Genomic DNA, 13085 nt, shown 5'->3' on the forward strand with positions numbered 1-13085 from the left:
TAACTCTAAAAAACAACATGCCAACCCAGCAATATAAGTATATGTTGAAACAACTATCTAAAAGCGATAGAAAAATATAGAATTTCTTAATATTAAAATGTGTGTGTGTGTCTATATCAGTAATTCTAACGTTCAAGATTTATCTAACTTATATTCTCTTAAACCTTTGCAAGAATTTTAACTATAGATATTTAGTGGATGTCAATAATCAAATACCAAAGTTTTAAAAGATTATTAAATTACTTATTATCATATTTGTTTTTTATTGATCGTATTTACTTGACTCATACTATCAAATTAACTTTTTTACGACCGTGGTAATTGAGGCATTCAAAAAGCTATACTCGTAAAGAGAAAATTGTATACCTAAAATATATACCCGTGTTCTATCATATGAGGAAAGCAGTTTTGATCATCACATCATATTTATATTTATATTTTGATCATTGTATAATTTATTTATAAATCATAAATTTATATAAAATATTTACATTCAGAAATAAAGCATTTTATAAATCTTCAGGGCTTCTATTTATAAATAATTAAAAGAACAGCACATTAAAAATAATTAAAATATAATACACGTCTAAAGCATAAGCCGAAGTAATAGCAACCAGAATATGCCAGCATGAATAAGATGGGAATATCTCGTCTCCTCATTCTTGAGCAGCTTAACATGCATATAAAGCTGAAATTCTTAGAGTAGCAATCCCAAACCTAATATAGAACAATTCAAAGATTCCAATCGTGTCTATATTAGGGGCTTATGGCATTATGCGAATTTTATCTAATTTCCACGTAGAGACTAGGTTAATGGGTGGATATGATCATCTTTTTTACTAGAATTTATACCTTATGACCGACAAAAAACAGAAAGAAAGGGAGAAGAGGGGACTTTCTAGAATTTATATCTTTTAGAATTTATACAATGCAAATCTAAATTGTTGGACTGGAATATAAAGCATTGAATGCACATGACGACTACTCAATTAGACTAGAAGGAAATGTGGAAGAAATAAAACTTAGATTTTAATGTTACTGATATTGAACTTGTTTTTAATTAATTTTTTTAAAATTTATTGCATTTCTTCTTGTAATTATCTGAATAACTGTTTCATTGATAAATCAATCAATTATTATATATATAAAAAATTAGAGCCGATTGTTTCTTGAGATACCAGGAAACTGGTTTTATGATGTGGACAAAGAAGGGTTTTATGTAAAAAATGAGAAAGGAGGGAACTTTCTTCATCGGAAAGTTATTCCATCTTGTTTTTCCAAGGCCTGAAATAAAGAAAAGATTTCGTCCCGTTCGGTCTGCCTTTTGTTTCGCCTAACTCTTAGCTTTTGAATACATCTAACAACCTGAATTTTGAAACTCAACCTCTGTGCACATAGGTATAGCTTCGAAGCATCTCCCCATGGTCTCCGGTTTTGACTATTCATAGCATATGTACAAGAGTTAGTAGAAAGAAATGAACTGAACTGGAATCCTTTTTATGCCATTAGAATTAAACAAGCTCAAGCATGCATTTGTTTTGATTTTATATTAGGCTTGAAATGGACAACCAACGTATCTCGTGCTTATTCTTTCTCAAAGGCGGCAAAATATGTTTAGTCAAGGCACATAATTAAACGTAGATTCCAGAAAATCTCCCATGTATTCTCAGTCGGTGCTTAAATTCTTTGGTTTTCTCAACCACTCTTCTCTTTCCCCCCCTAAATCTTGTCATAGTTACATGGTCAACAAGGACAAGTGTCAAAGTGACCGTGTCTTCTATGGTTGGAGTTCACCGATGAAGTGCTTATACGGTTTTAAATCAACATTGGTGATGGCAAGTATATTTTGGGAAATACGTTCCTTAATCTGTGTAGGTCGCAGAAAAAGTCTATTATTATTAATTTGTTAAGAGTCTACACCCACTATACCATGCAGACCGACTAAAAACGATTTTTTAAATACACCCACTATACTATGCAGACCGACTAAAAACGATTTTTTAAATTGACCGCCAAGTGAAAAGCAAAGAAATTCGCACTGATATAGCTGCGAAACTTCGACCATGTTTCTTTGTTCCCAGAATATTGCCAGCGGCAGCTAGAGAGTGTAGACAAACATATGTCGTGATTATGAACTTTTCAAATAGGAAAGCCCTCTCAAACTTTTCAGAAGCTTAATTATAAATTCAGCAATGTCGACCCTTTAACAATCATTGGGGCAATTTCTCCTCTCAACTTTTTGCATTTTAGACAGCACCTCGTAAATTTATTATTAATTAAATGGATTAATTCATAATCGACTGATTTTATTTCCGACCTGCGTGTGGAAACGGCAAATCTACACTCTCATGCATGCGCATTAGGCTGATTTATTAACTTGCACAATACAGAGTACTGCTAGAATCAAATGCTCATAACATCGAAAATAAGAGACAAACCAAGAACATTCAACGCTGCTGGTTTTCATGCAAACTACGCTTTTTAGCATCCAGTTTCACCTTCCATTACAAGGGGCGCGCCGTGTGAAGCTTGTACTATTCGATGACTAGAATACGATTTAAGTTTGATAATAATTGTACTGCATTTCCGCCACAAGAAATTAGTACTACAAGCTTATATTGGGAAAAAGAGTTGTTGATTTGAATCTTATTTGTGTCAATGATAGCCTCACAGTCTTTTTTGACTCTCTCCACCAATCTTTACCGGATGCCATATTACTAATATTACCAATATTCATTCTGCTACCAGTCTTACTTGAATCTTTAGCTAATGTTATTAAGTAGATTTCCATGTCACATTTTACCTAACCCAATTGCATAATGATATATATCATCCATCACTCATGTGTCATAAGAAGAAAAAATAATTAAAATGTAATGTACAATCATGATTGATTTGGGTGACTGAAGATTTTAATTGTTTTGCACATGACACATTTATGTGGAAAGGTGATGTGTCCGTACGTTACTTATAGATAGCTAAAATTTAACACTTGCGGATCAAACCCAAAGTCTAACAACACGTTAATTTCAATGATTCAAAACAAACTGTTCTTATAACAATAGGGCTTTACATATTTCACTTTCTTACCTTGCTACGAAATGACTTGTCATCATAAATTAATAATGACACTGAACAGACTATTTTTCCCGGTAAAATTAAAATTATTATTATTATTAATTTAGGACCGCGAACATTTTTAATTAAAGTTTTTTTTTTGGAATTGTTCAAGATATTTGTGGCATTTTCTGAAATAGTTACTCAATTGATAGATCAAAACTAGAGTGATTCTAAAACTATTATCGATTGAATAAACAATTAACTAAATTACGAGTTCTTCTAGCTAGCTCCGGATTTCGGTAGGGATTATAAGCAAACAGTAATGTTAGGATTAGGGTTTTTTCAAAGACACTGTAATTCATTTGTCCTATTTGCTTTTTTCTCTGATAAGACCTGTAAGTGTTGGAGGGGAAACCCACAAACTGGAGCAAAAGATAACGTGCCGATTCTCTGTAAATTTTTCAGTCCCAAATTTGGAATTCTAAACAAAATGTCATTTAGAATTAATAAAATTAAAATTAACGAGAGATGTTTGTTAGCATGTATCTTTATTTTGACACTTTTAATTGATTAAGTTTGTAATTTTAAATAAAGAAATATGTAGTTACTAATTTGAATTTAAATGAAAGGTGTATACTCTTTATACTAATTTTAAACAATCTCAAGTGATAATAACATTAAAATTGATTCGATAAGACCTCAAAAATAAATAACTTAGTTAGCCTTGATAATGCAACCATCATACAAAAATAAATTTAGTTTTCATTTATTTATACATAAAGGCTCCTCAATGAGTTTTTATCAAGGATTTACAATTTTTTTCTCAAGATCAAAAAGTTATAAATTGATTTAAGAGCTCTCAAAACCCTATAAATAAAAATAGAAGTAGAATAAAAGAGAAAAATAAAAGATAAGATAAGAAAAAAATAAAAAGAGAAATATGAATAAAAAACATAAGTGTTGAGGCCCAAAAACTTAAACAAAAGCTTTTTTAAGTTTTGCAAGTTTGTAAAAGACAAAATTTTTCAAAAAAAAAGTCAAGAGAAAGTAGTTATTCTAAGCATATCTAGTTAATCTAAAAGTAGATCTTTTGTGGTTTGTTTTTTTTTATTTTTTATTTAAATTTACAAGCATAGAAAAAAGTTTAGAATGTTCAATATATAATGTTGCATTAACCTCTTTATGCTTTCTTAAGCTTTGCAAGTTTGTGAAAGATAAATTTTTTTAAAAAAAATCAAGAGAAAGTAGTTATTCTAAGTATATTTAGTTGATCTAAAAGTAGGTCTTTTGTGATTTGTTTTTGTTATTTTATATTTTATATTTAAATTTACAAGCATAGAAAAAAGTTTAGAATGTTTAATATATAATGCTGCATTCATCTCTTTATTATTGTTTTTTTTTTATTTAATGATGTTCATTTAAAGTCTTTTATGTTTTTGATATATTAAAGTTGTTGTTTAAGTTTGGTTATATATATATATATATATAATGTTGTTTTAGTTTTTGTTTAATTTAAGCTATGTTTGTTAAAGTAAAAGTGTTTATCCTGAGTTTGTTGGGTTTGTTCATGCATAAAATGAGTTTAAAAACCAATTTTGAATTCATATTGCATGAACACATATGTTATTTTAAGTTGATAATTTTTTTTACTTGGTACCTCATGTTTGTTTTTTGTATGTTTTTGTTAGTTGTTGGTTCAAATATGTTTTTGTATGATACCGTAGATTGTTGGGATAAAAAAATATGTTTTAGAAGACAAAAAAAAAGATCATTTTTGGGCTTGGTAGTGGCTGCCTTGGTTGAGCATTTTTTTGGGTTTTTAGACAATATTTTTCATGTTTTTGGGAAGAACATGACCTTAGCCTTTATGTTTGGACCAACTTCGATTCATTTCTTTGCACATAACCTTTTCTTATGCATGATTAACTAATAATCTAGTGTTATTCGCATCAATAATGTGTTTAGATGGTTTTTAACTTTAGGGTTTTGGTTTAGAATTGAAACTCATCATAAAAAATCATGATATTTAAGTGATGATCGAAGTGAATGAATGTTAGATTATTTATCCTTTTATAATTTCCAACATCTAATTACCTTTGCTTTTACTAAATTTGGTCTATTTTAGGTTCCATGTTGCTTGGTTTATTTTAGTGTTCTTTAATGTTTTCGGTGGTTTTTATTATTTTGACGTTTGATCTATTTTGTTCAAGTTTTTTTAGGGTGTTTAATCTATTTTTTAACTTTGGTTTGTTTTTAGATTGTTTTCTAGTCAAACAAGATTTTTTTAGTTTGGTTTATGTCCCCAACCAATCAAAAGACCTTCTATACATCGTTTGGGAAGAATCATCATGACGCCGCACACATACAATAACATAATTTTATATAAAAAACCCTCTCACTTCTAATTCATAAAATTAGCATCCATAAAGTTTAAGTGCTACCTCCTTTCATTAATTAACCTTTTCAGGTAGTTTTCAACTGATTATCTCCGATATATAATTAAAATGATTAATAATTGTGTTTAAGAAGAGAATGTTCTATGCTTAAGACTTAAGATTTTTACCACGTCCTATCAAATAATTTTTACCAAAAGGTTTCAATTTCAAATTATGAAACAATTAAAAAAAATTAGAGATGGAAAAAAGAGTTATGTCCATTACATAATCTCGAAGTCTAACTTTTAATCGGAGAATGAAAAAATTCATGATAATTAAATTATCAACGAAGCCCGTAGTTATATAGGGATAAATAAAAATAAACAAAAAGAGACATCAATAATATTTATTTACTATCCCATTCAACCATACAAAAAACATCTAACATTGTTCTTTAGATTCTTTTAGCATTAGCAAAATGTGAGAAATACAAAGCATACTTAGTTTACAGAATTTGGCCATATTCCATCGTAAAAAGTAAGAAATGCAATTTGACGCTAAGTATGTGTTTTGTAATGGAATGCATAATATTTTTATCAAAATGTTTTTTAATTAAAAATATATTAAAATAATATTTATTTTAAATTTATTTATTTATAGCATTAGCATATTAAAATTATAAAAAAATCATTTTTAAAAAGTATCAATTTAATGCATTTTCAAGTGCAAATAATTTGAAAAGTGAGTTGAACCGTATTACCAAACAAAATATAAAATCTAAATCATGATCATCCTTGTTCAACCTTAACTATGATGCAGGTGAAAGCTAAAAACAACTAAAAACATAATATAGAATTTTTTGATGAAGGAAAGGGTTGCATATGTGAACTCCAAATTCACAAGTTTAATTTATCTAAAATGATAATAATGATGTCTCTTTATCATAAGGTTTGTAAAGCCTTGAATAAACTAGAAACCTTACCTCAACTAGGAAACAAAAACCTGAAATTACAAAAGAAAGAAGCATAAAATCTAAAATAAGTAGGAAATCTGAAAATAATAAGAAAAATCATAAAAACTATCAAAATGTGGGGGCCTTAATAAGATTTTTGATATGTAAAGATTCAATAGTTTATGTAGCGACACACTAGCTACTGCATGGAAAATAGTCTTTGGAAACTTCTCTTAAAAATTTAAATACAATTCAATAGTCAAAACTCAAAACAAAAACTATGATTTTTTTGAGTTATTATTCTAGTTTAACAAGACTAGATCTTATCTTGAACCTAAAACTATTTTATTTATCCATAAATACATCTACTAGTTCATTCATATATTATGTTTGTAGACCCATACTTGGCATCTCAGAATCACATGTTATTAGTAGCAATGATCATGTTAACTATAGAAAAACCAAATAATATTCGTCCATCTAACCTTTGCTTCTAAATTCTTTTTGTAAAAGGAAGGTTCTTCTTTAAATGGGAAAAAACAAAAAAAAAACCAAACCAGTTAGAATCATGGAATTCCTAAACCAAAAATTAATATATGTAGCAGAGAAATTGAGAATACAAGTCACATAAGATGGCAATTTTGATTTAACATATTGTATTATATAAATATACATATATATCGTTTTCAATAGGAGTAAGAAATTGATTAATAATGTGTAAAGTAGGATCTCAGTGGTCCTGAAGAGTCCATTCAAGGTTTTAGTATATTTGTGGCCAAAAAAGGTGCACAGAGGGAAGAAAGAGGGTAAAGAGAGAGTGTGGGTTTTGTTTGTTTAGTCAGCTAGTGCCGTGAAAACCAAGTTTATAAAGTGACAACACAGTTGTGTTTGTGTCTGCGTTTGTTTGCCAGTGTAGTGCGCGTATAATTTTCGCCTTTTTGAGGCCTTTATTAACCTCTTCTTCTGTATCCCTTTCCATTGAATCCTAAGACCAAAACAACTTTCATTCATTACTTGTCTTTGTTTACTCGCCCGTTTATTTTCTCATCACTTCCCCTGTTCCTTCCACTCTTCTCAAACCTTCAGGTGCTCTACACATCTATCAACTTCCTTCTAGATTCTTTTTATGTTTCTTGCCTCTTCTTTTCTTTCTAAATTCATTTTCGGCTCTTTTTATGTTAATGTATATATGCATATGCAGAGTTTAGTTTATACAAGCGGAGATGACAAACCAGAATGTGGTTGTGCCTGATGCCAAACAGGGTATTGATATCACCATCGCAATGGCGCTGCCCCAGTCTCTGTTTTCACCTGTTGTGCCAAAGCCATTGCCTGCCGCTCCTGGTGGGTATTTCACAATAACCCGAAACAGGTTCTCGAAGAAGACAGAAGCTGGAGGCAAAATCAGTTCCTGGGTTGATTCTATGAGGGATTCTTCACCTACTCGTGTCAAATCCACCACTTCTTTATCAGAAACTGAAGAGAAAAATTCTTGGATTGTAAGTGTTCAAAGACCAAGTTACTACCTGTACTCTTATATCGTTCTTTCAAATCGGTCTTTAATTTTCTGCCTTTTAACTTTACTAACAGTTCTATTTCTTTGTGAATTTAATTAAATATCAAACAGGTAAACCATCCTTCTGCTCTAAACATGTTTGAGCAAATAGTGAAAGGCTCAAAGGGAAAGCAGATTGTGATGTTCCTTGATTATGATGGTACACTGTCACCCATTGTTGAAGATCCTGACAGAGCATTCATGACCAATGAGGTTAGCTCTGCTTTTATATATGTAGAATATAATTTTTTATTTTCATGAATTCCGCCACCCCCCCGCCCCACCCCCATCTATACTAAATGTTGTTTTCCTTTTTTTTTCCTCCAAATCTGTAGATGAGAGAAGCTGTCAGGGACGTTGCTAGATACTTTCCCACGGCTATAGTGACGGGAAGGTGTAGAAATAAGGTATCTGCTGCTGTTGTTATTTTGGAAGTAATAACACTTGTAGTTGGCGTTCATGGAGTTTTACTTGCTGTGCTGAAATGAATAATATTGTTTTCTTCTTCTTGTATAAACCTTGCAGGTGTATAGCTTTGTAAGATTGGCAGGGCTTTATTATGCTGGTAGCCATGGCATGGACATCAAGGGACCATCCAAAAATAATTGCAAATACCAAAAAGTGAGCACCAACATTACTTCTCCACCCATTGCTTTTAGTTTTAATTGTATTTATTCATTAAACAGTTTTATATTTAATTAATTCATGGATGTTTCAGGGTGGTGTCCTCTTTCAACCTGCGAGTGAATTTTTACCCATGATTGATGAGGTTTGTTTCCTTTTACCTTCTGTATAAAAACAAGCAAGAAAGAGTTTGATTCGGGAAAAGAATGTAAATCTGTAAAGTTTTTTTATTTTATTTTCAGGTGTACAATGTCTTGTTGGAGAGAACAAAATCTATCCCAGGAGCTCAAGTAGAAAACAACAAATTTTGCGTATCCGTGCACTTTCGATGTGTTGAGGAAAAGGTACACATTTTCCTATTTTCTTTTCACCTTCGTTTACTTTGATGGGTAGTGTGAATGATTATTAATATATAGCTGCCTTGATTTTTTCTTCCTCCCGGACAGATGTGGGCTCTATTAGTTGAGCAAGTCCGATCAGTTCTCAATGATTATCCCAAGCTTAGATTAACTCAAGGGAGGAAGGTATATATTCACTCAGTTTCTAAATTAGAAGAACCTGCTTATTTTATTGTCATAAGAACTAATTAATTAATTATACTATGTAATCAATGCGCCTGACCATCTTTTATTAATTAAAACAGGTTTTAGAGATCCGACCCACCATCAAATGGGACAAGGGCAAAGCTCTTGAATTCTTGTTAGAGTCATTAGGTGAATATACAATTTTCTCTATTCATTAATTACATTCCGGCTAATCTCTCGTGCAACGGTAGATTCGTAATGGTTTGATTGTTTCTTCCTCAGGATATGCCAATTCTACTGACGTTTTTCCGGTCTATATTGGAGATGATCGAACTGATGAAGACGCATTCAAGGTATATACAATCTTATATTCTTCAATTGTTTTCGTTTCTCTTACTAACTACTCTATATTATCTCCAAATCTCAATTATTCTGAACAATTTGGTACGTATGTGAATGCTAAATTAACAGGTTCTGAGAAACAGGGGGCAAGGGCTTGGGATTCTTGTTTCTAAAGTTCCCAAGGAAACAAATGCCTCTTATTCTCTACAGGAACCAAAAGAGGCAAGTTCTTTAATGTAACAAGCAAGTTGTTCTACATTTACTTGTGGTAATAATTATTGTTAAATTTTCAGTTTTACAAGGTGGACTAATAAATCATAAATATCTTAACAGGTTAAAGACTTCTTACGGCGATTAGTGGAGTGGAAGCGATCTTCGTTACAATGACAACGTAGAGCGTAAAAATATTTCATATCAAGACCGTTGCTAAAAGTTGGTCGAGGGTGGCCTTGAATATTATGTAACCTTGAATATTATGTAATCTTTCTTGTTTATCGAGACATTATAAATGGATGGGGAAAATGGAGTGCAAGAGATTCCATATTGTAGGATCTCTCTCTCTCTCTCCCTCTCTCTCTCTCTCGTGCATGCCCACTGTTGTCTGGGGCATGAAAGATAAACGATAGAACATGAAAGACAGGCACAAGTGATCTCATTCCAGCTTCCTTTTTCCTTTCAAAAGCGACAAAACTATCTGAAGAAGTGAGAAAATTATTCTGAATATACGAATATAATTATTAACCACAAACAACATTCCATCACCGACTCAGCAAAAAATTAGCCATTCCTCACTGCGTGCAATATTTCTTCAATTTGAAGCGCCTGAGAGAATAGCGATTGTCAGATATTGGGTGGGTTACAAATATTTGTTTAATGGAACACTTTCCTGAACTGGCTTAAACAGGCTAGCTTTCATTTGGCTATCAAAGGACTCGATCGTGCAACGCAAAACATGGAGTTAATTTCTTGATGACTGTACTGCATCGTTCGAGTCCATACTAATCAAGTCAAGTTATTTACCAGTACGTGATATCACCCTGAATGGCATGTGCCTCGTGCTCTAATAATTTAGCAATCCCTCATGTATAAGGTGGGATTTATAATACTATAGTATGAAAGTAACTGTTACCATGTTCTCTTGGAGATCTGTGTTTTCATGTTTTGCTTCGACACCGAGAAAATGGCAGATGGAATTATTGGCAGTCAAACGCAATATGATTCTAGTTCTTGAACTTAGTGTTTCGCCACCGTGGTGTCCACACCAACACACATTGTGTCGAGAACTCAATAATGGAGAGCATCTATAAAAGTTGTAAAGATGTCAGCGAGTCAGAATCGTGGCACTCTTTAGACATTAAAGAGGCATAATTTTCTTGAACAAAGGTTTTAACAAGGTTGTTAACTCTGTTCGGACTCATTTTAGTTTAAAAATAAAATAAATAGGAATATATTTTATCTTGCTCAAAATCTTGGCATATTCCATTCCAACAAAATAATTTTTTTTAATAAAAATTATCTAGTTTTACTATATAAATCATTTCTTTTAATTTAACGGTTAGATCAAACTTGAATTTTACAAGAAAAATCCTGATGTATTGTTATATTTTAGGTTAAATTTTAAGCCTTGTGAGATTGCCGATGATATTTTTATAATTTCATTCAAATTCATAATTTTGTGTTGAAATGTCATTTTTTATATTGATTTTTTTTTAATTTCATCATTCAATAATAAGTTTATTAAAAATTTAGTTTTATAATTTATTTTGATTTGTTTTATTTGAAATTATTATGGTCTCGTGACCCGGGTTACGCATATAAAAGGTTAATCCTAGTAGATCTAATATTTTATCTTCTTAATATTTTTTTTAGTCAAACAATATTTTTACCAGTTGTCCAAGTTGTATTTTATCTTCTCAATATTTTTTTAGTCAAATAATATTTTTACTAGTTATCCAAGTTGTTTTTAGACTCATCAAGTCGATCAGGTCATATCAGTTCAACTCCTATTTTTTTACTTGTAGTTGAAATTTAAATTGTATAATTTCAAGTTAGTTTATCTTTGTATTTAAATTGAAATCATATATATATATATATATATATATATAATTAAAACATAGTGTTATAATTGAAGGTTTTGTTATGTACATTTTATTATAAAAATCAAGGAACCCTAGGGACCCCAAACCCCCACTCTGCTCCTTCCTCAGAATCAATAGTATTCATAATTTATTATTTTGAATTTTTTTTAGTTAAACAATATTTTTACTAGTCGTCCAAGTTATTTTTGAATTCATTGAATCGATCAGATCATATTGGTTTAACTCTTATTTTTTTAATTATTTTTAAAATTTAAATTGTATAATTTCAAGTTGGATAAGGTGATATCGATCCAATTCTCATTTTTGTACTTATATTTAAAATTTGAATTGCATGATTTTAAATTAGTTTATTTTTGGATTTAAATTAAAATTATATATACATATATATATATCAAAACGAAACATAGTGTTATAATTGAAGGTTTTGTTATATAAATTTTAGTATAAAAACCAAGCCCCCCTGTGATCAACTTTTAATGAGATTGTATCGTGCATATAAACCAGCTATAAAATTGTACATGAGCTGCCTAATAATACTTACATAGAAATGGGAAAAAAAAAACCCAAATTATGCATGGCCCTCCCATCAAAGACGATGGCAACTGTCAAAGAGTTACAAATAAAAACATGATGTGACTCATTGAAACTGCAAGAAAGTAATCCCATTTCCTTTGATTAATTTTCGTTTTCGACTACTAGTTGTGTTTTGCTCATTCGATCCATTATTGAACTAGGAGTAGCGGTTTCGGATATTGTCACCTAACTATCGCACAAGAAAGACCATCATTATCTTCCTTTAATTATTCAGTAATGACAATTTCCAAAGAACCTTGATATATCATGGTCGATAATGATCTTATTTTTTTTAGATTAATGTGGGTGTCCGGGCCAGCTTATGCGCATCACAACTAATTCCACGGGCCCTGAAGTTAACGACCATATAAGCCTCCAGTGGCCATCATATGAGCAACCAAGGACTCGAACCTGAGACCACAGAGGGAGCAAACCCCTTGATCGTAAGTCCTTATCACTTGACCACCACCTAGATGATTGATAATGATCCTATTCTTCAATGCACGCTAACTTGTCATCCTGTATCGCCCTTACCGAAGATCAGTATCTGGAGCAACATTTTCCTTAGATATATCGAGTAAGTAATGTAATTAAACCTCTTATCCACACGTCCATTATTTATCACCATCCCTTTATAGCACAATGATAACATTTTAAACTGTCTGATGTCTTTCCAGTCAATATTCTCATCCTGATTAAAGTCGTAACTCATAATCCTATCCTGCAACAACTGCCTATTTCAAGCACAAACTATGCGTTCAACATGGTTTCAAGGCAACAAAAGTATTACTAAGTGACAAAAACAGATAAATTTAATAAGCTGAAGAAGCTGGAGAAGGAAAGAGTTGTCATCGCGTATGGGCCACGAGGGACACAATAATTAATAGAACTTAAATCATGCATCTTGAGCAGATATTTAATAGAGACAATTAATTAAAAGCAAAGAGATGGTTTTGTATTCTTCATTATTCGTTATTATTT

General features: G+C 31.1%; 1 protein-coding gene across 2 annotated transcripts; it reads left to right on the plus strand.

Annotated features, from left to right (window-relative positions):
* The first annotated feature begins 7220 nt into the window (after nt 1-7220).
* On the plus strand, nt 7221-9993 carry LOC105119766 (probable trehalose-phosphate phosphatase C). 2 transcript variants are annotated; one of them, XM_011017951.1, is made up of 13 exons: nt 7229-7473; nt 7589-7886; nt 8015-8155; nt 8278-8349; nt 8468-8563; nt 8661-8711; nt 8809-8910; nt 9013-9090; nt 9210-9279; nt 9373-9443; nt 9562-9654; nt 9766-9818; nt 9896-9993. In XM_011017951.1, coding segments are annotated over exons 2-13 (1104 nt in total). In that variant the 5' UTR covers nt 7229-7473; nt 7589-7610; the 3' UTR covers nt 9897-9993. The 2 variants fall into 2 exon arrangements, with proteins under 2 accessions (XP_011016259.1, XP_011016253.1); XM_011017957.1 differs by lacking the exons at nt 9562-9654; nt 9766-9818; nt 9896-9993 and having other exon boundaries at nt 7221-7473; nt 9013-9140; nt 9181-9279.
* Nucleotides 9994-13085: the final 3092 nt, after the last annotated feature.

This window comes from Populus euphratica, unplaced genomic scaffold (assembly GCF_000495115.2).
Source record: "Populus euphratica unplaced genomic scaffold, PopEup_1.0 scaffold6.1, whole genome shotgun sequence".
NCBI lineage: Eukaryota > Viridiplantae > Streptophyta > Magnoliopsida > Malpighiales > Salicaceae > Populus > Populus euphratica.

Excerpts from the sequence above, each read along its gene's own strand:
- LOC105119766 (XM_011017951.1), top strand. The coding sequence starts at position 7,611 with ATGACAAACCAGAATGTGGTTGTGCCTGATGCCAAACAGGGTATTGAT. Across the intron at positions 8,712-8,808 it reads TTTTACCCATGATTGATGAG|GTGTACAATGTCTTGTTGGA; the intron begins GTTTGTTTCCTT and ends TTTTATTTTCAG. Across the intron at positions 9,655-9,765 it reads CTCTACAGGAACCAAAAGAG|GTTAAAGACTTCTTACGGCG; the intron begins GCAAGTTCTTTA and ends ATATCTTAACAG.